This window comes from Pectinophora gossypiella, chromosome 6 (assembly GCF_024362695.1).
Source record: "Pectinophora gossypiella chromosome 6, ilPecGoss1.1, whole genome shotgun sequence".
NCBI lineage: Eukaryota > Metazoa > Arthropoda > Insecta > Lepidoptera > Gelechiidae > Pectinophora > Pectinophora gossypiella.
The window spans coordinates 14,259,783-14,281,734 of NC_065409.1; the positions used below are offsets into that span (position 1 = coordinate 14,259,783).

The following is a 21,952-nucleotide window of genomic DNA, read 5'->3' on the forward strand; positions in this document are numbered from 1 at the left end:
CTCACCAAGCAGAGACTACGGAATATAATTTTCTTCGATCCTGACAAACTTCTCTTGCTCCATCCACATTCATCAATCGTTTCATACACGCGCACCGGTTCAGAGTAGATCGTACTGAAGCTTTTATAAGGACATATCCAATTTCGTCAATGTACGTCCTGCTAGGTCTTCCTCTGCCAGCCCCACAACCAACCTTCGCTTTATATACTTCTTTCGTAATCATATTATCCTTCATCCGGTCTACGTGTCCAAACCAAATTAACATTCCCTTCTCAACCTTAGTTACTAAGTATATCATCTTTTACATCACATCTCTCTCTTATCGCACTGTTCCTCACTCTATCACTCAATGGAACACAGCAGGTAACGTTCTAATTATTACTATATTTAGGATTTCAAAGTAATATTCAATTACAATGCGCCAGAAAAGTTTAAATTTAACAATTATAAAATTGTCATGTCCAACGAATTTAATGTAAATTGTTGTACTTACTACAATTTATGTATACATGCGAGATGTCGCGACAGATGTGTCGCGCTATCGCATATCTCAACCAATAGAATAGACGCAGTGTATGCTGTCTATGTAGATAAATATCTTTCGGCGATTGGTTGAAACTCGCGGTATTCGTCGCGCCGCCGCCACACACCAGTTTGACCTATACTATAAACAATAGGAATTTTATTCTCACACCTTTTGAATTAACGTGAACTTTATATTGTGACATGCTATGTAACTAGGTAGCTATAGGTACCCATTATTCCTTCCCACAGCAATTACTAATGCACCACAAATTACAAACAGAATTGTATACAGGAATAGAATTTAAACTGGAATACTTAAGGACCCACATTTGTCGGTGAGCAGCTAAATTGTTGCAATATTGAAATGCAAGACGTTGCAGGCTTCAATTTCCCACAGTAAGAGTGGCAACACACAGACGCTACCAGTGCGTTGCGTCGTCGCTACGTTGTCAATTCACCACTGACGCTCATTTTTAAGACGTATTTTAAGCTGACATTTATATCCTCGACTTGAGGACTTTACGCATTGGAGTCGAGCATAATAATATTATAAACTACTCGAAACTAAACTCGAGATAAGGTTGAGGTGACGTCTTAAAATACCGATTTTGAGCTGTATTCGAGGTCTTGCTTAAAGTCGCCTCAACTGAGGACAGAGTCGAAGAATGTTCGAGTTAACATCTCAGAATACGGGTGTTAGTGCCACATGAACAATGCTGTGGCTGAGCGGTATCCTTGACCACTACGACGTCACAGCTTACTATACTCTTTTATAGTACGTTTTGCAGAGTTCTCCTCTTCGACTATATGTACGACAGATTCTCCTCGACTGTTACTCGAGTGCTACGTCTCTGGACGTTACAACGCATCATGTGATATCGTAGAACGACGCAGCGTCAATGCTTGGGCGTAACGGACAAATGCACCGTGTGGCCTCACTCTATGAACCTAGCCCAACTCCTATAGGCGCAGTCTATAGGTAGGTACTGGCAGGCTGAAATGGGGACGCCGGATCGATACCAGACGCCAGACACAACACGCGCACTGCGGGTCTCGAACTCGAAGACAACTCGAACGGGATTGGGAACAATTCGAGAATAGAATACTTTTAAATGCAATCGATGCGCCATTGTAGTAAAGGTGAAAATTATCTTGGCTTGTGGAGTGTTTTCAAAAACCTCCATCTTTAGATGTGAACCTTGTACTTACTTTAAAATGCTACTCGTATACGCGACACGAAAGATTTTCGTGACCAAAGTGTATCAAACCATATAATATAAATGCTTCTCATTCAAATTAAGAATGTATAACCTAAATACTTTTGATTTGATTTTACCGCTGAGTGCATTATTAACAAATCAAAACCTAAAAAAACAATAATTAAAAAATCAAGTAAATACGTCTATAAATAAACACAATGGCTAACCCCAACTGGGTGTATAAGTAGTCTTGTATATTATGTTAATATATCAATGTTTTCATGATTCTTTACTGAACATCAACATGCAACTGTTTCACTGGCACAGTAACTTGTTTGCTTAACATAGTAACAGCGTAATGTGGGGTTGCAGGACTGTACTTTTCGTAAATAGAATACACAATAACAGTCGCACACTGTCAATGTCTAAGGAGGTTTGGCTTTTCGATTTCTTTGTGCAGTGTTTCTATTTTCTCAACTTCAATAAATTACTTAGTTCTAAATTCAAATTCTAATACACGATCAATTTGATAAGTAATTGATGAACATGGAAATTATCATTCGTTTGCTTTTGGAAATTCGGTGATGCCAAGAGAGGAGCTCTGGACTTTTTGTTCATTTTTGTAATTAGAATTATTAAAATAATAATATTTTTCAACAATATAACAACAAAACACCTAATCATTTTATTAAAATAATATTTTGTAATAATTGAAATTAGTATTAGTTTGTATTAAAATGCGATGATTACATTGAATTAAATTGACATTAGCAAAATAGATGCGCTGCTGTATTTGATTCATTTTTGTAATTCATCACTAATTTAACAGACACGCTCTTGTCGGTGTAGCATTCTCCATTCTTGTCTATCAAAGACCAATTCCTTCACTTCCTTATAAGACACGACGTTCGCCTTCTCTTTAATCTGTTCCATGTAAGCTCTTCTTGGTCTTCCCCTTCCTCTCTTTCCTTGTAATATTTAAAAATAAATTATTATTTATTTAAAATAAATAAATATTAGGAAACAACAATGACCACTACTTCACGATACTCGTCATGATACTCCACGATAAATGAACTTTGTATTTATTCCAAAGGGTTTCTTTTTCAAGGTTAATTACGCTTGTCGTGGTATAAGAAGAGCTGCGGGTTGTAGTCTCATTTTTTTATTATTTATTACGTCATTTGTGTGATATTTGACGTCATTTGTAATGACTGTTTAAATTTATCGTTATAAATCAATAAAACTACCCACAAAATAAACGCAAAAACAGAAAAATTTCAACTGATGGTCTCGATGGTTACGCGACAGAAAAGATGTAACGATGACGTCATCAATCATTTAGAGGACGTCGCCTACAAAGCTATATTCAATTTTTTTCTTGTCCTAACAATAATATATTTCAAGTAGCAATAACGCTTTTTGTCACCTTAGTAATATTTCAATCATACTATTTGGGTGCTGTTTCCCCTAATTGGCATAAGACTTATTTTATTTTTAATTTGTGAAAAATATTAACAAGAGAGGAAGGGAAGAGAAGAAAAGTATGCAAAAGAAGTATGTCAGGATTGAAGCAAATGGAATTTCATGGAGGAGCTCGGTGGCGCAGCGGTTAACGCGCTCGGTCTGCGATTTTTGAAGTAAAGCAACTTTCGCAAAGGCCAGTCATAGGATTGGTGACCACAAAAAAAAAAAAGTTTTCATCGCGAGCTCCTCCGTGCTTCGGAAGGCACGTGAAGCCGTTGGTCCCGGCTGCATTAGCAGTCGTTAATTACCATCAATCCGCACTGGGCCCGCGTGATGGTTTAAGGCCCGATCTCCCTATCCATCCATAGGGAAGGCCCGTGCCCCAGCAGTGGGGACGTTAATGGGCTGATGATGATGAAGAACAAACATATTTTTTAAACATATTGCTGACTTGAATATCCTATATATTTATTAGTATAATTATTTTTGGTTTATTTCTCAGTGTGTTATTTTGTAACAAATTGTTTAATTAAATTGTATAGTATAAGTATACGATTTGTTTTAATTTTGCCATGAGGGAAAATTTTTCGTCTCAAGCACCTATACAAACAATCTGAAGGTCTTACGTGTAACGACCCCTTGTTGCACGAGGAAGAACACAAAATGTCTCATTAAAATATTTACAATACAAAATTTTAAATTATAATATTTATTCGTAAAATGCTAATTTGTAATTGACATTGGTCCTTTAGCGTTTATTACCATAGACGAAGTGTGTTTTTTTTATTAAATATAGTCAACTATTACTAAGTTGATATAAAATGGAATTCTACCTACCTATATCTATCATGGACGATGATCTAGTAAACCTCTGATAATCTGTCACCAAAAGGTTTACCACACCTGTCTTACGACTATAAAATGATATACCTAACTTCTTCTTCTTTATTTAAGAGCTGCGCTCTTGTCGGTGGAGTAATCGTCATTACTCCATAGATAGGGCGTGTAGAACGGTGGTTGCCCCAATCGCCTTCCGTTCCGCAGTACATCGACCAATTTCTCAATCGGTGATGTTCTAGCTACAGCCCTACCAGAATCAATTTCCTCGGTCTCCAACCAGTACTGTTACCGGTGATATACCTATATGTAGCTATAATTGTATTTAGGGACCTTAGCCAAGTTGCGAGCAACTATGACAATCGTCAGTGACAGTGATAAAAATGTCACCTGACATGTAAATTCCATGCATTTTTATCAGTACGATTACGATTGTCATAGTTGTTCGCAACTTGGCTAACCCCCTGTTTGTGTTAAGTGATCCTGCACATTTCTTAAGGGATCCTGGGCGTGAGTTATGTGAGAAAACACGTGTAGGTAAGTAATTTAATTGTTTTAAGAAGGCTACGTGCCCTTTCTAAAGCTGTCAGAAAATAATATGGGTCTAGTTAACTTTGTCTGGAGTCTGGACCTTGAGTAGCCAGTGCTTTCAAAGTTTTAGACATCTGACAGTTCTTGAATCTAGGCTTGCAAGTTTTCTGCTACGCCTACATTGTAACGAAATACTTACACGAATTCGTTTTCAACTTCTGTTAGAGATATAAAGCATTTTTAGGTGTCCGAACCTCAAAAGGAAAAAACGGAACCCTTGAGGACCTGTCTGTCCGTTTGTCCGTCTGTTTATTAACCAAGCTGCAAACGATTATGAAATCTATAGTCTGGGGCAGTCGAGAGCTTTTACAGATAAAGATGTATGGAATTGACATAAAGATGACATGTCATTCTCATACATTTTTATCACTGTCACTGTCGATTGTCATAATCATTTGCAACTAGTATTCCGAAACAATTGTAGTTACGTCTCTCTGATGCGAAATCTATCGGAAATGAAAACATAGGTACATTGTTGGCACTGGGTTTAATCGACAAATGTTCAACGCTGATTCGACGCTTCCGGAACTGGCTCGACTGTTGTTGCTTTGTTTAGTGCTAGGAGAGCTATTACTTCAGGGAAATAGTGGACGGTAATTACGAAAACTAGTACTAGCATCACGCCTATATCCGCGAGGCAAAGGTGTATAGTATGTACACCCACTCGTCGCCAGTCGAAGGACGTAATATACGATCCCGAAAACCCGGTTACTCTAGCCATAGAGGCAGCCAATCAGCTCGCGACACCAAACACTTCAGGACCCCGATACCGACACCGCCGGCGTGGTGGACGATTTCCCTCAATCAGCGCTTATCGCTATTGACCCACTAGGGTCGATTAATTATTTCAAATATTTTTCCTCTCAGACGACGCCCTGAGCCGAGCCTCGCACCAAACTGGGCACCCTCAGGCCTGTTGTCTTAAACGTTATACCGGGTGAGAGCTTTCAACGCTCCTCATTTGTCCAGCCAAGTAGTTAATGCCATCTGCGGCAAATCTACAATAAGTCACGTCAAAAAAAAAACTCGCCGCTAGCTATGTTTAAGTGCCATATATTATGCTTTACGGAAAGTCATCTCCCTAGCATTATTCCACGGGGTCCCCTTACCTAACCTGAAGATTTGACAGGTCCGGTTTTTTTACAGAAGCGATTGCCTGTCTGACCTTCCAACCCGCGAAGGGAAAACCAGTTAGTACTCGTGACCGTACCACAGTGTTTTATTCTCCCTGTGGGCCAATCGTCCGATGTTTCAACTAAACATTCCCTATGAAATAACTAATGCCAAAATACATTTAAAATTTTGTGAACTTTGGTGAGTATTTAATATTTATTCAATAAGATAAATATGTACCTAAAATATAGTACAACTGACCCTGAATACATGCGTTAAATTAACAATAGACTATAAACTTAACCTAACCTATATTTTCTTTCTTCTTCTTCTTTCTTTCTATTGGAATCCTTGACTTGAAGTCGCGCCCATAATTACAAGTAACTTAGGTAACATTATTGTTCATATTTTTTTAACACATTAAAATGTCAGTTTTTTTATTATATACCTGCACACACACATACATACAGTCGTGAGCAATATCATGTACCCACTTTAGAACCCTGTCACACTATCATATTTGACATTAAATGAGACTTACGGTGTAATTTGTCAAAAAAGTTAATGTGAAATGGTTTCAAAGTGTATACATATTAGTACATAAACATTTGCTTCCCACCGGAGTAAGCAGAGACTATGAATTCCATTTGTTTCAATCCTGACACACTTCTCTTGCTTCCTCCACATTAATCTATCATTTCATACACACATGCCAGTTCAGAGTATGTAGATCGTACCAAACCTTTTCTAAGGACAACTATTTTTTTTTATATACCGCTAAACGTTGCATATAGGTTATCCACTCTTGTCGGTTTAGCATTTCCAACTTATGTGTTTGTGTATCAACACATTAATGCGGAAAAGAAAATGATGAAGAAAATGTCCCTATAGTATTCCAAAATACCCCAGCTCAATGAAAAAGGGAAACACGTGATCAGCTTCTGAATTCTTCTTACTAGGCCTGTTCATCTTTCCTAAACGTAGCAGAGCGCGGGGTAGAAACTTCTTCTACTTACCAAAATGTCTTCATTATAGTATCTAGCGATTGTCCAGTAAAAGCACATAATGTGTAACCTGTGCAAGATTGCAGGGAGACCGATTATGAATCGGATCTAATTACAACACACATACACATACATAAACAGCCTATATACGTCTCCCTGCTGGGCACAAGCCTCCCCTCAATCAAACGGAGGGGGTATGGAGCATACTCCACCACGCTGCTCCAATGCGGGTTGGTGGTGTTTTTACGGCTAATAGCCGGGACCAACGGCTTAACGTGCCCTCCGAAGCACGGAATCATCTTACTTTCTCGGACAATCAGGTGATTCAAGCCTGAAAAGTCCTTACCAAACAAAGGACAGTCTCACAAAGTGATTTCGACAATGTCCCCGGGAATCGAACCCGGACCTCCAGATCGTGAGCCTAACGCTCTAACCACTAGACCACAGAGGCTGTCAATAATAAATCCTATATATTTATTAGAAGGGAAGATGTATAAAATAAAATGGCGTATCATAAAGTTTACTTCTAAGCGGTGCAATTTCTATTGCACTAATTGCAATACTTGTTATGCACCATTTGCCATGACAATCACGGTTGCAACGGAGCACGTCGGTTGTCAGACGACTGCAGTTTGCATCCAAATGTGCTATCTCAGAACTTCTCTTCGACAACGTTTAAGTTTAGAGATCCTTTGTTCCACTGGCTCTTTGTCTAAAATGCTTTCGATTTTGGTTGGAAATGAAAGAAAATTCATTCCGGTCTTCAACGAAATAAGCTGAAAGTTTTACTGATCATACTTGGTATCGGGCATGCATGGAAGTGGAGCAAAGGTTGTCCTGTAAAATGTAATCTTCTTCTTTCGTGAGTGTTATATATAGGAGGGGGAAACATAAAAACACATCGATCGCTTTATAAAAAAGGCTTTTTGCGTGTGGGCAACCGAAGAGCGTGGTGCTCGGTGGAGAGGTTAGCCAGAGAGAAAAATCAAATATCGAAATGAAGTAACGTGCAGGCGCGGAGAGCGCCATCTGGCGCCGAGAGTCGGTTGCCCGCACCAAATACGTTACCGCTTTATTATAAATCGTTAATTCGTGTCGCTAACAGTGAGGGTTGTATTATGAGGTCGATGAGCGACCTCATCAGCCCTAGCGGCGGGGTTACTATTGAGCAACCAAAGGCTCTTGACATGACTCATGTAACGACTACAGACTTACTTATGCAAATAACTGGGACCGGCTGCTTAACGTGTAATGGATGATCAGAACCTGGATGGTAATATTTTTTGAACGTCTTCTGGCTCCTGCACACCTCTCTAGGCATTATGAGCGTGAATCTAATAAAAAACATACTATTTATTTCTCTTGCAATAAAAGTTTGCTAGTAATTAATAAATTAAGCGTTTTAGTTATAACTGATGTTTCGTATCTGATAATTTAGCAATAAATCCCGTATCAAATCATAAATCAAACAATCGTAATGACAAATGAGCAATAAAATATAATAAAGACAATGACAAGTAGCTCAGTGCCGTGTCAAAACACAGGAATTTATTTAAAACAAACAATTATACCTAAACCAAATAACACCTTGGCCATATCGGCGTGGGCGCAACTCGTCATACTCAGCATAAAATTCGTAATTAAATTTCCCAACTACACTCCGCTCAGGAGTGGGCGAAAATTTATGTTCGCCATAAACAGACGCGCAAAGGACATCGGAAATAAATCCCTGTAATTATGACCCGCTGTTTTATAAGCATTACTCATTATGCTGAGTTAATTATTCAAAGATTTGGAGATTAAGAGCGTCTTCGAGCGATCCATCATGTTGAAATAGATTACTCATAATTTAAAAAAAAACAAGAGAGAGAATTTTTTGAGGAATCGCGCTACCGCATTATTCTTCTATCGTGTGAGTTGTGAGGTGGATTACCAACCCCATCTACCCTGGTATCAGGGTTTCTATTGAACCGCCAAGTGCCCCTGTCTTGGCTTATGTAACGACTACTATTACCTGCATCAGTAAATGGTAACCGGAACCAATGGATTAACTTGCCTTCCTAAGCACACATCATCTTACTTTCGGACAATCAGTTCATCAGCCTGTAATGTCCTAACCAAACTAGGGATCACAAAGTGATTTTCGTGATATGTCCCCCCCGGGATTTGAACCCGAGACCTCCGGATCGTGAGACGAACACTCAAATGACTGGACCACTGAGGCCATTAATGATTTAATAACCGCAATTATGATTATGTATGATCGTAGCATGGCTAAAATGTACCTATTAATGAAGACATTTGTTTTTCGATTGTTTATCTTCATGCTAAAGCAAGAGTGAATAGGCACTTTCTAGGTATATCCCATCCTCAGCGATAACTAACCATTCTGTGAAATTGTGGTAAAATTCTTGCTTCATCAATGCTTACCCATTAAAAAAATGTTGAATAGAGTTAATATAAATTAGGTGCAATTTTCACAAACACAGCTGACTGTTATAGACGGCGATACTACCTATCGCGTTGGCCTAGTAGAAACATTTAATCTTGCGATCAATGTACCCCTGAGAAACCCATTTATTCGTTTATGTTCACACCTATTTCAAGTGCCTGATACTCATACATACATAAACTCACGCCTATTTCCCACCGGGGCAAGTAGAGACTATAGAATTCCATTTGCTTCGATCCTGACACACTTCTCTTGCTTCCTCCACATTCATCAATCGCTTCATACACGCACGCCGGTTCAGAGTAGATCGTAATAAACCTTTTCTAAGGACATCTCCAATTTGGTCAATGTAAGTCCTCCTCGGTCTTCCTCTGCCAGCCGTACCATCAACTTTCGCTTTATATACCGCTTTTGCAATTCTATTATCCTTCATCCGCTCTACTTGTCCAAATCAACCTTACATTCCCTTCTCAATCTTAGTCACTCATGTAAATGATTCTCATGTTTTCAAAAAATATTGCGAAAATACACAAAAGGCTTCACCAGACAATTTTTGCATGCTTCATGCATATTTCCAACGCGTATTGTCTACTTTGCATGTTCCAAACATAACAACAAACATCGACAATGTTTTCATTCCGTATTCCATTGTGTGATGCACAAATACCTATCTGAGGATCAAATCTGTCCTTCGTTTTATGAGCACAAGGCAAATGCAAGGGCGTTTTGGCCTTGTAGTCCATCCTTGTAGCTATACCTATTGTGGCAGTAGTAGCTTCATCTCTTTCTTTGTTAAGAATGGTTTATTTCAAACTCAATATATCTGCATTAAAAAGAAATGTCGGAAATCCTTTATATCTTAAAGGATGTACAACAATGATAACATTATGGTGACCAGGAAGCTGCTTGATGGACTAAATTCCAGCCGTTGTGTATACTTACACTTTAAACTCTTCAAATATACCTTTTGGGGGGTAATTATTCAATTTTGTTGAAATATTTTTACTTATTGCAATGCAGGATAAGTACGTACAGCAAGAGCTTTGACCCAAAACCTCAGTTTCTACACGTGAATTTACATCTTATTTCACAAAAGCAAACTCAAACTTATGATATTCAAAAACTACAGCACAGTTTCTGTGCTTCAGCAGTTGTACTGAAACTTCTCTCATAAAGACACAGGCGTCATCGAAAGGACCAAGTTGGTACGTTTGCATAATAGCTTTATTCCAACTTCACATTCGACTATTCATATGCACGGAAATATAAAACGCTTAGAATTTATTGTACTGATCGAACAATTGAAGCTAAATCAACTCACTGTGACTTTTATTCAAGTGAAACTTAATATTACGAAAAGGATCAATGAATTCAATATCAATAGTTTTAAATCGTAAAGAATAACATGTCTAGGTACTAAAAATAGTTCAAGGTAATAGTGGACATAATCAGCTGAAGTTTAGTTCTCAGTATAAACACCTACAATCTGAAAATTACTGCAAATATTTTTTTGTTGACATACGAAACAATCAATAATCAATCAACTATCATTTGTTATTAACAAAGACTTCTTTTTGCTCTTTACATAGTATTTAATTTCTAACCTTGTGTTATTTCTAGCATTATTAAGAATTTCTTAAAACTTCATAAGGCTTCTATACCAAAGCTTGTTACTTCTAAAAATATTGTCCCTTATCTTAGCATTCTCCAATTGCTCGAAAATATGAAATCGTTTTATGGCTGCTCTTCCTAGAGCGCTCCATTGTTTTCTCGTTTGAACACTACTCGCTATTTTCCGACGAAAATACTGCTATTTGTAGGTGAATAAGTAATACCAAAAGTAATACTTGATATCAAATTCACAATTTTATCCAAGAATTTTCGTATTTTCAAAGAAATCGGAATTTTTCGGAAAATAAACTAGGTGTTTGGATTGTTTACGAAGTTTCTTAGAATTCCTATTGGTGTAACAGTTACTTTGTTATATGAAGATAGCCATAAATGAAAGAGCAATATAGATAGAGCCGAGATTTGGTAGACGGTGTCGTAACATTCACGACTCGATGTCAAACCTAATCAAACTGGTCCCCTCATAATAAATCTTGTCCATATTAGTAAGTAACTGTAACCAAAGGAATTGTACTCGGCTCTCGCATTGAGTAAGCGACATCGTGGCGCAATCAAATAATACGATCCATCAAACCATAACGTATCTTTGTATCTTTCATTTTTTTAAAAGCAGCTATTTATTTTTCCTGCGTAACAGATTTGGTCAAATCCGCAGCGTGATTCAATTTGCCTCCGCCGACATCGTAAGATAGAAGCTTTTGTCGTGACATTTTTATCTTGATACATGTCTTATGATCACCGAAAACTTTTTGCCAAAGCATCGAGCGGTGGACCCTCAGACGTTTCGATGTTCCGATAAAATAGCTACGTGATCCCCGCTCGGGATGCTCCAATCTTTTCATCTCTAGCATCGTCTCGTGCTTCGGAACGTCGCAGTAAACACGGACTGTCATCTGGTGGGAATACCGAGGACTTAGCATTCGGAACTTGTCTAAGAATCGCATTACTGAAGCACTCGGTGCGGATATCACAGCTATATTGCCAGTTCCCAACGTCTCCAGTTTAGAAAACAGATTTATGTAATACTGACTCTTTTCGATATTTTTCCAATATCCTCTCTATGCTTTTGTAAGAACAAGATTCATTTGTTATTTCTACGAAGTGACTTGTCTATTTATTTTTCTTACAGATGTTAAATTAAATGTTATTCCAAAGAAAGACGTCTCAGTCCTTGGATCGGGGATGACTCTAGAGAGTTGCATATTTTATGTAAAATGTGTTGGAAAATGTAATTTAACTTTTTTAATTTATTTAATGAAAGCTCTACCGGGCGTGGTTAGTTGCGAGGACGTGATGTCAGTTACATTTTAGGTTTAATCACAAAAGTGCATTTCAGGTTCTCCTTTCATTATTAGGTACAATTTTTATTTTCTGTCACTCAGCATTTAACGCACATTACACAGGCAATAAACTGTTGTTCAACGATCCTTCAATTACGGCTTAAAACCTAGTAACCATCTATGAAGCCGGTTAAATCTCATTAATAGTAAATGGTTCATAATTGCTAGACGCCAAGTCCATGGGAACGACAGCAATTTGCTTCCAATCACCTGAGTCCATACGATACGCTTGAAATCAATAATGCATGAGACCGTCACAAGTCTGATGCCGAACGGACTCTCTAATTACGGCAAACAAACCGTTCCCCTCACGGCCCGGTTATCGAACCTAGGAACCATACGTAAATATAACAAGGCCGGTAGTTAGCGATGACGCAACACGGTGCCGGCGACCTCGCTGAATATATCGCGCTGGTGGGGTCGCGACTCGCGCCAATCGTAAATTCTATTTCCGCGTCATCGACGATTCGTAAAGAACTCGTACGACTCGTAGTTTTGCATTCAGACAACGATCGCATCGGTCAAATAGACGGCGCGCCACGCTGACTGCGACACTACATCAGTGTCACCGCGCAGGGACATTCCGCGGACACTGCCACCGACTCATTCCTTCCGATAACGCTTTATGCGATCCGAGAGAATACCCCTGACCGTTTTAAGGATGCTTTAAAGTGCTACACGCGCGTTCCCCACGTGAACCACCCAAGCGCACCGAATATATTACCGTCTCTGAATATTATCTAGCACTATAAGATCGCGTATAAATCAGACGATCGCAATCGTCTCTCTTGAATATTTCCAGGATAGATTCAAAGCCATCGCAAAACGAGCTGGTACTTACATTCTTTCGATTGCTCTCCTCGTATTTTATTCTAACGTTATCGTAATGAATCGTAAAAGTTTATTGCTCGTAAAAGCAAGTTCTCTATTTCGAGGTGAGGTTGAGGGTGGATGCAACGTCGTGTGCGGTTTGCACAAAGATCTGGTCACACTGTAATGGTTACACCCGTGGAAGTGTTTCCAGGTCGCGATTGTCGCCCGACTTGAAAATTAAAGTTGAGTTTAGAAACTCCGACGCCATTTGATTTTACGAGCAGTGTGGCGCCAATGCTACTGCGAAACCATAAGAGCGTCTCAGCACTCAACAGTCGCGCAGTTATCGCCGAAATTAGCTGGATTGTTTTGGCTTCACCTTCAGACGCACAATGTTGGGTTTTATAGGTCTCCCGACGCCATTCAGTTTTATAGTCATCTTTTCCATTCCATTTGTTTCTTGAAGTGTATCGACATCCGCTACTGTATGTCCAATATTGTATGTCTTTTTTAACTTGTGTTTTGGGAACTGCTTTTAAACATTTCGCACCGCAACATTCTTATTAAGTGAATGCTAGGGAAATTACGGTAGTACTTACATAGACGAGATGCGTGAGGACCGGCGCACACGCCGCGCAGAGAAAGCCCGATGACATTGGGCCGGTATCGGCAGAAGTAGGTTGGTGCGCGCGCGCAAGTAGGTGAGCGTGTCGAGGTCGTGACGTCACGCGCTTTCTCTGCGCCTGCGCGTTGTGCAACCGGCGCGGCGGCCGTCGCTCGCGCAGTGCAGTGTGAATGAACCATATCTCGATATTACATACGCTGTTGATGCCAATAAAATTGGATAACCAAGTTCAAAGCAATGATTCTGTGTTAGTAGATATATTTATTATCAGCGTTGGATTAAACGGACTGATGTAATCCGTACTTTAAGCCAACATTGTATTTAATGTTTGTTCAACAGCACATACTGCTGCAACGCTATCATATGTAACATTCACTTTTATTGGTTCGTTGTTTCATATTCGTAAGTTACTTATCTGCGTGTTGATCGTTTTGGATCAATCTGTATTGCATAGTCAGTGATGCTTTTTGCATCGTCATGAAACTGCCACGCTGCTGTAGTGCGTCGATTATGTTTTCCGAGGCCAGGGTCCTTGACTTCTTCGCGGCCATGAGGTCGCCCATCGTGGTGGAATTAGGAGCTCGGACAATGCAATACTAAGATAGATAGATAGATAGATTAAATACTTAAGAGTAGTAACAGAGCTGTTGTCCAGTTCCGTTCTTTCATACTGGCTATCTGTACATAAGGACAGAAATCAGAAATCAGAATCATTTATTCAACGTAATTATCATGGATAAACTTGTTGAAGGTCAATGTAACATTTTTTAATTTACGTCATTTCGCAAGGTGTTATGGCTGGGGAGAAGAAATAACAAGAAACTGCAACAGCAACACATCTTTTAAATCAATGAGGGTACATAACAAGTTATTTAATAACTAGAGAAACACATTCAATACCAGACATTTTTATCATTTAAGTAATCATTAATCTTATAATAAGCTTTTTTACATGAAGCAGACAGCAAGACAGCAATCGCAAGTAAACTTTCTATATAAGTATGTTATGATATTATAGTGTTTCACCTTATTTTATACATACGTATACTACTTTATTTTGTTACAAACGTGGTTTCTAGGATTGGTGCCCGGTTAATGGTAATAGGCTCACCCCCTACATAGAGTGGTATGGGTGTATGTACCTTTGCCTACTGATACTGTTTAAGTATTGCACTGTACCGTCAATGCCACAAATGCATACATATGTCAAAACTATATTGTATCCGGTTTATGTTTATCCATCGAGAACATTCCAGAAGCAAAGTCGCGCGCTCTGCATGATATTTTATGTCTCATAAAATGTTTAAAGTTACAAAGTTTACTGCACATAAAATTTTAAGCTAAACAATATTCTTATATACTTTCGTATTGGTTTGATTTTTAATATCATATATCGTGATAACCACCACACCACGCTACGCCACGGCTTAAAGTGAAAAACACGTATTAATCACCTTATTATTCACATCCGAATAGGTTTTTTGTTAACAAACCCTCGCAATGAACAAGCTAATCTCAATCCAGATAAAAACAAATTGGTCCCAATTTGTATCCAGACTACAATTGATAGAATAAAAATGAGGTTTAGTTGAAGATAATCCCTTCAAAATGAGATTTTTCAAAAAGCCGTTACGTGGGTTTCAAAAGACTTAGCGTAGCTTCATCAACACCCATCTAAGTGAAGGTGGCACTAAAATTCTTCTGCATCGTAAGCACGGTCAGAATTTTCAATATAATCACTACTACAGAACAGAGAAGGTCGATTTTTGTTTAGTTCAATTTGTCAATTTCAGATGTCATTCACTGACATGACGCGATGTACTCTTCTGATGACGTCATCAGACCGAAACTGATGTGGTTATCTTGGGAACAGCTAGTATTTCCATAATATAAGGTAATTTTAACCTTAGCTAGCCTCAATTTGAAGCTGAATCTAGCAAGACATCTCAACAATTCTCACGAGAAAAAATCCCGACATTAAGCTATAAAAGTGAGAAACGTAATAAAACCTGGTGACATTATACACCATCAAAGGCACTGCTCTATAAAGGTGTAAGCTAAGTTACGTGAAAGAACCCGCAGTTTACGAGGTAACAAGACAAACGTTAAAACTTGGAAAGAATAGGTGAATATAATTCACTTCAGTTGGTCTAGATCTTGAATAGAGATGGCAAAGAAATTCATAGAAGTTAAGAAAACTTGCATTATCAAACTTGTTTATTTGAAGATAGTATACCGGTTACTAGTTACTAATGCCTTTCGGCTCAATAATAACCCTGACACCAGGGTTGATAAGGTTGGTAATCCACCTCACAACCCACACGACAGAAGAAGCAGGCGTAATAGGCGTGAATTATGTAAGCATGTACAATGTGATCATGTAGTCATCAGGGACTAGGTTAGGTATATATTGAACAAAACGACTCAATAAATGCAATATCCAGATAGCCACATGAATCTTGCTATCATTCCATCCTTTTTTTTTTCCAAGTCGCCCTGTAAACTTGTATGCATAGAGCACGGAACCAAATATCGCGCGAGCGGAAGTAGAGGTACTTTATAGTGATAGTGCACATTGGGGACGTAGTGACAGGAGGATTTCTGGTGGTTTCTTTATTAATTAATAAATTATGACTTTATCATCATCAGCCCATTAACGTACCCACTGCTGGTGCACGGGCCTTCCCTATGGATGGATAGGGAGATCGGGCCTTAAACCATCACGCGGGCCCAGTGCGGATTGATGGTTATTAACGACTGCTAATGTAGCCGGGACCAACGGCTTAACGTGCCTTCCGAAGCACGGAGGAGCTCGAGATGAAAACTTTTTTTTTGTGGTCACCCATCCTATGAGCGGCCTTTGCGAAAGTTGTTAACTTCAACAATCGCAGACCGAGCGCGTTTATCGCTGCGCCACCGAGCTCCTCAAATTATAACTTAAATAATTATTAATATTAATAAAACCGATCCCAACTTCCCAAGTTATCACTCAGAGATACTCTGTTGCTTAGCATCGCATTACCTTAATCACGAAATCAATAAACATGAGATCACACTTGTACGAAATATACATTATGAAATTAACCCTTAAACAGGCCCCAATGAACCGCAGCAACAACTAAAGTGTTATATATGGATTTAGGCTTTGAATAATGCCCTGCATGATTCCTTATCATAAAAATCCTGATAAAGTACTGAAATGCTTGAAAAAAAAATTTGGAAAAACATTATCCCATTGCCTGGGAAGAAACTGCTCAATAACTGTTATCACTATACATATATTCATAATGTTTGTCTGTGTATATTTTTTTTATATGGTTACTTTTATATAAATTTATTTTCTTTTATTGTAGTTACTTATTACTTTGTAAATACCAAACAACGTAGGGTAAAAAGCCTAGTTCTAAAATAAATTGACATTTCAACGGGCAAAGGAAATATAGTTCCCACATGTAAGTTACTCTCGACAGGCTATGGTCACATGTTCCTCACATTATTTATTTGCCGCTTTTGCTCTATTTTGTAAGAAATGTACCTGAATATAACGTAAATCTTAAAAAACAATTCAAAATCTACAACATATCAAAAACTTGCACGACTTACCTTTCTTTGTTTCACCATTATTGAATAAAAACTTGCACAGTCACTAGAAATCGCCTCGTGTTCGCTTAGAAAAAACTCAAATGGCCGCTACTGTCATATATGTTCGAATACAAAGAGTATCTAATTCTGGAAACATAGGGTATATATTTGTGATTAGACTTTGACATATTGTGGGTTTTTTATTAACAAAACCTGGCTACGGCATTAAAAAAACCATGTGGGTAGCATACGTCCGGGGCCTGCTTAAGGGTTAAGTAGCGTGACAAATATAAATATTTGCTTCTTCGCGCCTCCAGAATTAGAATCAAAATGTCTACAACAATGAAAAGATGGTGTTACATTTTCAATAAACAGTGCCTTATATTTTGCTTGTATATAGGTATGCAAATTCTAGTAGTTACCAAGCGTAACATCGTGCCTTGCTCTGTCGCTATATGCAAGAGGTGATATATATCCTGTTTTACGAGGGACAAACAATGCAGGCAATTGCTAACGTCTCCACGGACAATCCCGGCTAATCCCGCCGCTCGGTTTATGGTCGAGATTGTCCAGATACAACCTAGATTTAAGGTCATACTGCGTTGGTTTACACCCTCGTGAGCTTGTTGACAATGTGACTATATTGTGTGGGTGTGTAGTTGTAGATGTTCGTGTGGGAAGTGTGGAAAGTCATCATTAACTTATGAGTTATGAGCTCTTGCCGGTGCGGTGTAGCATTTTCCGTTTATCTCTATCCAAATCAAAGCATTGTTTTTGACTTTTTAATGAGACACAACATTACAATCATATGCTAAAGGAATTTTAACATAGTCTTACTATATGCTTATGTCAGGCTTACACCTCTCATCATCGAATCGAATGGTATTCGGTGCACTTTCTAAAGAAATTTCTTGAATTATTGAATTTGAAGTTGTTATTTTTATAAATATTAGCAATCAATGAGATACGATACGACGTGATAAGTTGCTCATTCAACACCCATGTCACTTCCGAAACGATAATATTTATCAGTTCCTTCAAAACAGTAACATTTTCTATTAACTTTACTAGCTTCACCTTTGGCTATTTTTCATTCATTATTTCTATCATGAACACGTCCCTTTATTGTTCTTTTTTAAAACCTTGAGAGTCTTTTGTTCTCTCACTTTTCAAAGGTGTACTAAAATGTAGATAAGATCATAGATTGCATAAAGCTATGGGAGTATCTTCATGGATCACTCGAAGCTAACAATAGACAAATTGGAGCAAAAATTGCTTTTCATGTGGTCAGGGACAAGTTTGAAATAGATACTGCGTGGTCATTAATTTTTGTTGTATTAGCGGCGAGATTTGTTGTTGTTCTTAAGCCTCGTCTCGACTAGACGACATTTTGTCTCCGGAAAAACTGGGTGATACGGAACGACGTCGAGAGATTTTGCCTGACATTTAATTAATTGTCGTATAGATGGAGCGTCGGGCGAATTCTGGTGACGTGTCGTCCCCGTATTCTCAGAAACGATAATGACATACAGTATTAACAAAAAGCTTAAAAATCTTTTTCTGACCATGGGGTAGTATTAGAGTATTTACTGTTACTATTGTTGATTTACTATTGGATAAACTGTTACTCTACATGCTTTGAGCAATAGTGGTGGAATATGGTCCGATCGAAGAGAAACACTTACATACAGATTCAGTATTTACTTATCCTTTAAGTTAATAAACAAATGGCGGTCTTATTACTCTACTGAAAATTCTAGCATCAATCCTAACTTTTCGACCTTAGTTTTATTAACCTCATATTTTCCTTGCCAACAGAAGTGTGGAGCGCGGGCGGCGGGGCCGGCGGCGCGTCATGCGGTAGCAGCATGGACCTCAAGCAGGTGGCCTACCGAGGGCTACCGAGCCAAGTGAAGGCGGAGCCCGGCGTCAGCCACAACGGGCACCCCAACGGCCACGTACGCGACTGGATGGCCGGCTCGCCTAGTCCGACCACGGCGCAGCCCCCGCCGAACAACGGGTACTCCTCGCCACTGTCCTCCAGCAGCTACGGGCCCTACAGTCCTAATGGAAAAATAGGTGAGTTCTTTGTAACTACGTAGGTCCCGGATATTAGCCGTAAAATACCTCCATCAGCAGTGGAGCAGCAGATGCTCCATCACTCCGGTTGGTTGAGAGGACGCCTGTACCCGTCTGTGGAACATAATATTGGCTGTTTATGTACAACAGACCACCAAACCAGATATTACAAAATTGATTCGACCGGTCTTTATAACACCATGGTCGTGATTGATCGTTTTTCAGAATTAATTCGGCATTGTTTCCTCACTAATTGGCAGATGAGCAGCGTGTGGTGTAAAGTATTGTCCATACCCCCGTTAAATGATGGGAAGCCTGTGCCACAGACGCAGTTTTGTACCTGGCAGTAGCAGATCAGAATTATTTGCGCTACAAAAGGCTGTTGTTGAGATCATAGCCATTAAAAAATAATTAAAAAAATATATATTATAACGCAGAGTAAATGGTTATGCGAAAAATCGGAAAGGTAGTAACGAGATATCTAACAGTAAATAAACTTTTCTGGAAACTGCGCTGCAAATAGAATCAAATCCCAACCCATCCAACAGTCGTGGCTACGAATAAATTTTGCAATTCTAAACAATTTTATCCCTGAACTTTGATAAGTAAAATATGCGAACCCCGTGAAAAACGGAATAACGCTAGGGAACTTTGATAAGTAAAATATTCCGTGCGCTTTCATAATATTGCTTAGAGGAAAAATCTAAGTGGCCAAGTATTTTGTAAGACTAATTAATGTATTTAAGAAACATCGTGTAACTGAAACTCCAAGAGAGGATAATCACGCGGTAGCAACTAAGCTGAACAAAGTAACCGTCCTCGTTTCACGACATAATACGACCAGAGGCAATTGTGAAACACTTGGGGACAATATATGACCCACTTACCCTCACAGCTACAATAGCTAGCCTTCAGATAATGACAAGCATAAGGCTGGCACCCTACCAGGAAAGCCTTGGGCTATGTATTATCATAAACAACTGGCTATTAGCTTTCTTGGAACCACTATGGGAATGTAACAAACTGTAGAGGATAGTTACTAATGACATTATTAGAAAATGGCAAAACGAAGCTGTACGCGTGGAATATTTACACGATTCGCATGGGCTCATTTTACAAATGAGAGTATTCTACAGTAGACTCACGACGTTACAAAAATATAGATAATTTGTTATGTAAAAACCTCTTGTAGACATGACCCTTTTGTTACTACAGAGATAAGGTTGGCTATTGACAGTGATCATATCAATATGATGGCAGAAAATATGGTGCAGGGGAAGTAAGCCCAAGATGGATACCCCGCCCAAGAAGACCAGGCAACGCCACGTCGGTAATTCGCGCGTTATACCGATCTTAGTCGATGCATTCGATAGCCCATGCACCGCGCGACTCCGGGCAGGCGTCTAGGAACTCTGTGAGACACGCAAACTGTGATCAAAGATATTTTTTACACTGGTTTTGTAAAAAAAATGCAACGAAAGTAAGAGTGATTCTTCTTTTTCAGATTATTTCCAATTAAAACGCACGAAATGGGTTTTTGGAATATCATAACTTTGTACTCATTATTATGTAACTTCTCTGTACAATTCATAATTTCAGTAAATGTTTACAAACTACATTAAACTTCCTTTCGATTCATTCAAGACGACAAGGGAAATTATAATTTTAAAGAAGTAAAAACATTGTTTTTCTTTAGGGTATGCGTTTTGGGCCTACTTCCCCTACCTTCGTTATAAGTTCATTCAGTAACATTTGTAATAACATGATCTCATGACTATATTCCAATAGCAATCTGAACCGCAAGATGAACTAAGTACCCACACGATGATGGATGAACTAAGTATCGCCGTCTAAGATAATGGTCGACCCAACTTATTTCTCTCATTCAGCGTTTATCGCTATCGACCCACTAGGGTAGATTAATCCCAAGCTAGCCGAGACGCCCTGAGCCGAGGTTCGCGTCCAACTTGGCACCCTCAGGCCTGTTGTCTTAAAACGTTCTACCGGGTGAGAGCCTTCAGCGCTCCCCATTTGTCCGACCGAGTAGTTAATGCCATCTGCGTCAAATCTACAATAAGTCACGTCAATAAAGAAGGTCGAGCCAACTGCGACAACCTCGGATAAGTAAAGTAAGTACAAATTATCCATACTTTTAAAAGCAAAAGATTTAAATGATTCTTCCCATAAAGTTTCGGCGACTAAACATTCCATTAGTATTATTATCATGACAACCGACTTCTGACCACAAGAAAAGATGCGCAAGAGTATACAAACTATTTACCTACTCTGTTCCCAAAATAGTCTCGGTATTTCCACGTCCAAAATAATTTGAACTACTTTTCGCTACTGAAATGGTGCTGTAAAGAATAATAAGAGGTCATTTCAAACTGGTTATACTTTTTATCGCTACCAAGGATGGATTTTTTCCGTATTTCGCGTTATCGTGCGATATAGGAGCAATGACCTCTATTGCGTGTATGAGTAAGATAGTGACTTACGCTGATGTATTTTATTATCTGTGGATTTTAATGTTTATGCATTTAATACCTCCTAATACGCCTGTTTTTTGGAATTAAGTACTTAATTTTCAAGTAACGGTTCGTATATGACAGGTCTTTTGTTTGTAATTAACTTTTTTTATTAAATCTTCATGAGATTATCAGTCATCATATTAGGCCAGATAAATTATATACATA

At 38.8% G+C, this 21,952-nt stretch overlaps 2 protein-coding genes across 5 annotated transcripts in view; one reads left to right on the plus strand and one right to left on the minus strand.

Moving 5' to 3' along the window:
* The window catches only part of LOC126367787 (putative fatty acyl-CoA reductase CG5065), a 576,419-nt gene that overhangs the window by 323,276 nt on the left and 231,191 nt on the right, over positions 1–21,952 (minus strand). The window lies entirely within an intron of this gene.
* Positions 1–21,952, plus strand: part of LOC126367777 (ecdysone receptor) — a 431,491-nt gene that overhangs the window by 222,261 nt on the left and 187,278 nt on the right. For all 4 annotated transcript variants that reach the window (XM_050011506.1, XM_050011507.1, XM_050011508.1 and 1 more), the window contains one exon: positions 18,996–19,256. In XM_050011506.1, coding sequence (XP_049867463.1) covers positions 18,996–19,256 — 261 coding nt within the window. The remainder of the gene's footprint in view (positions 1–18,995; positions 19,257–21,952) is intronic.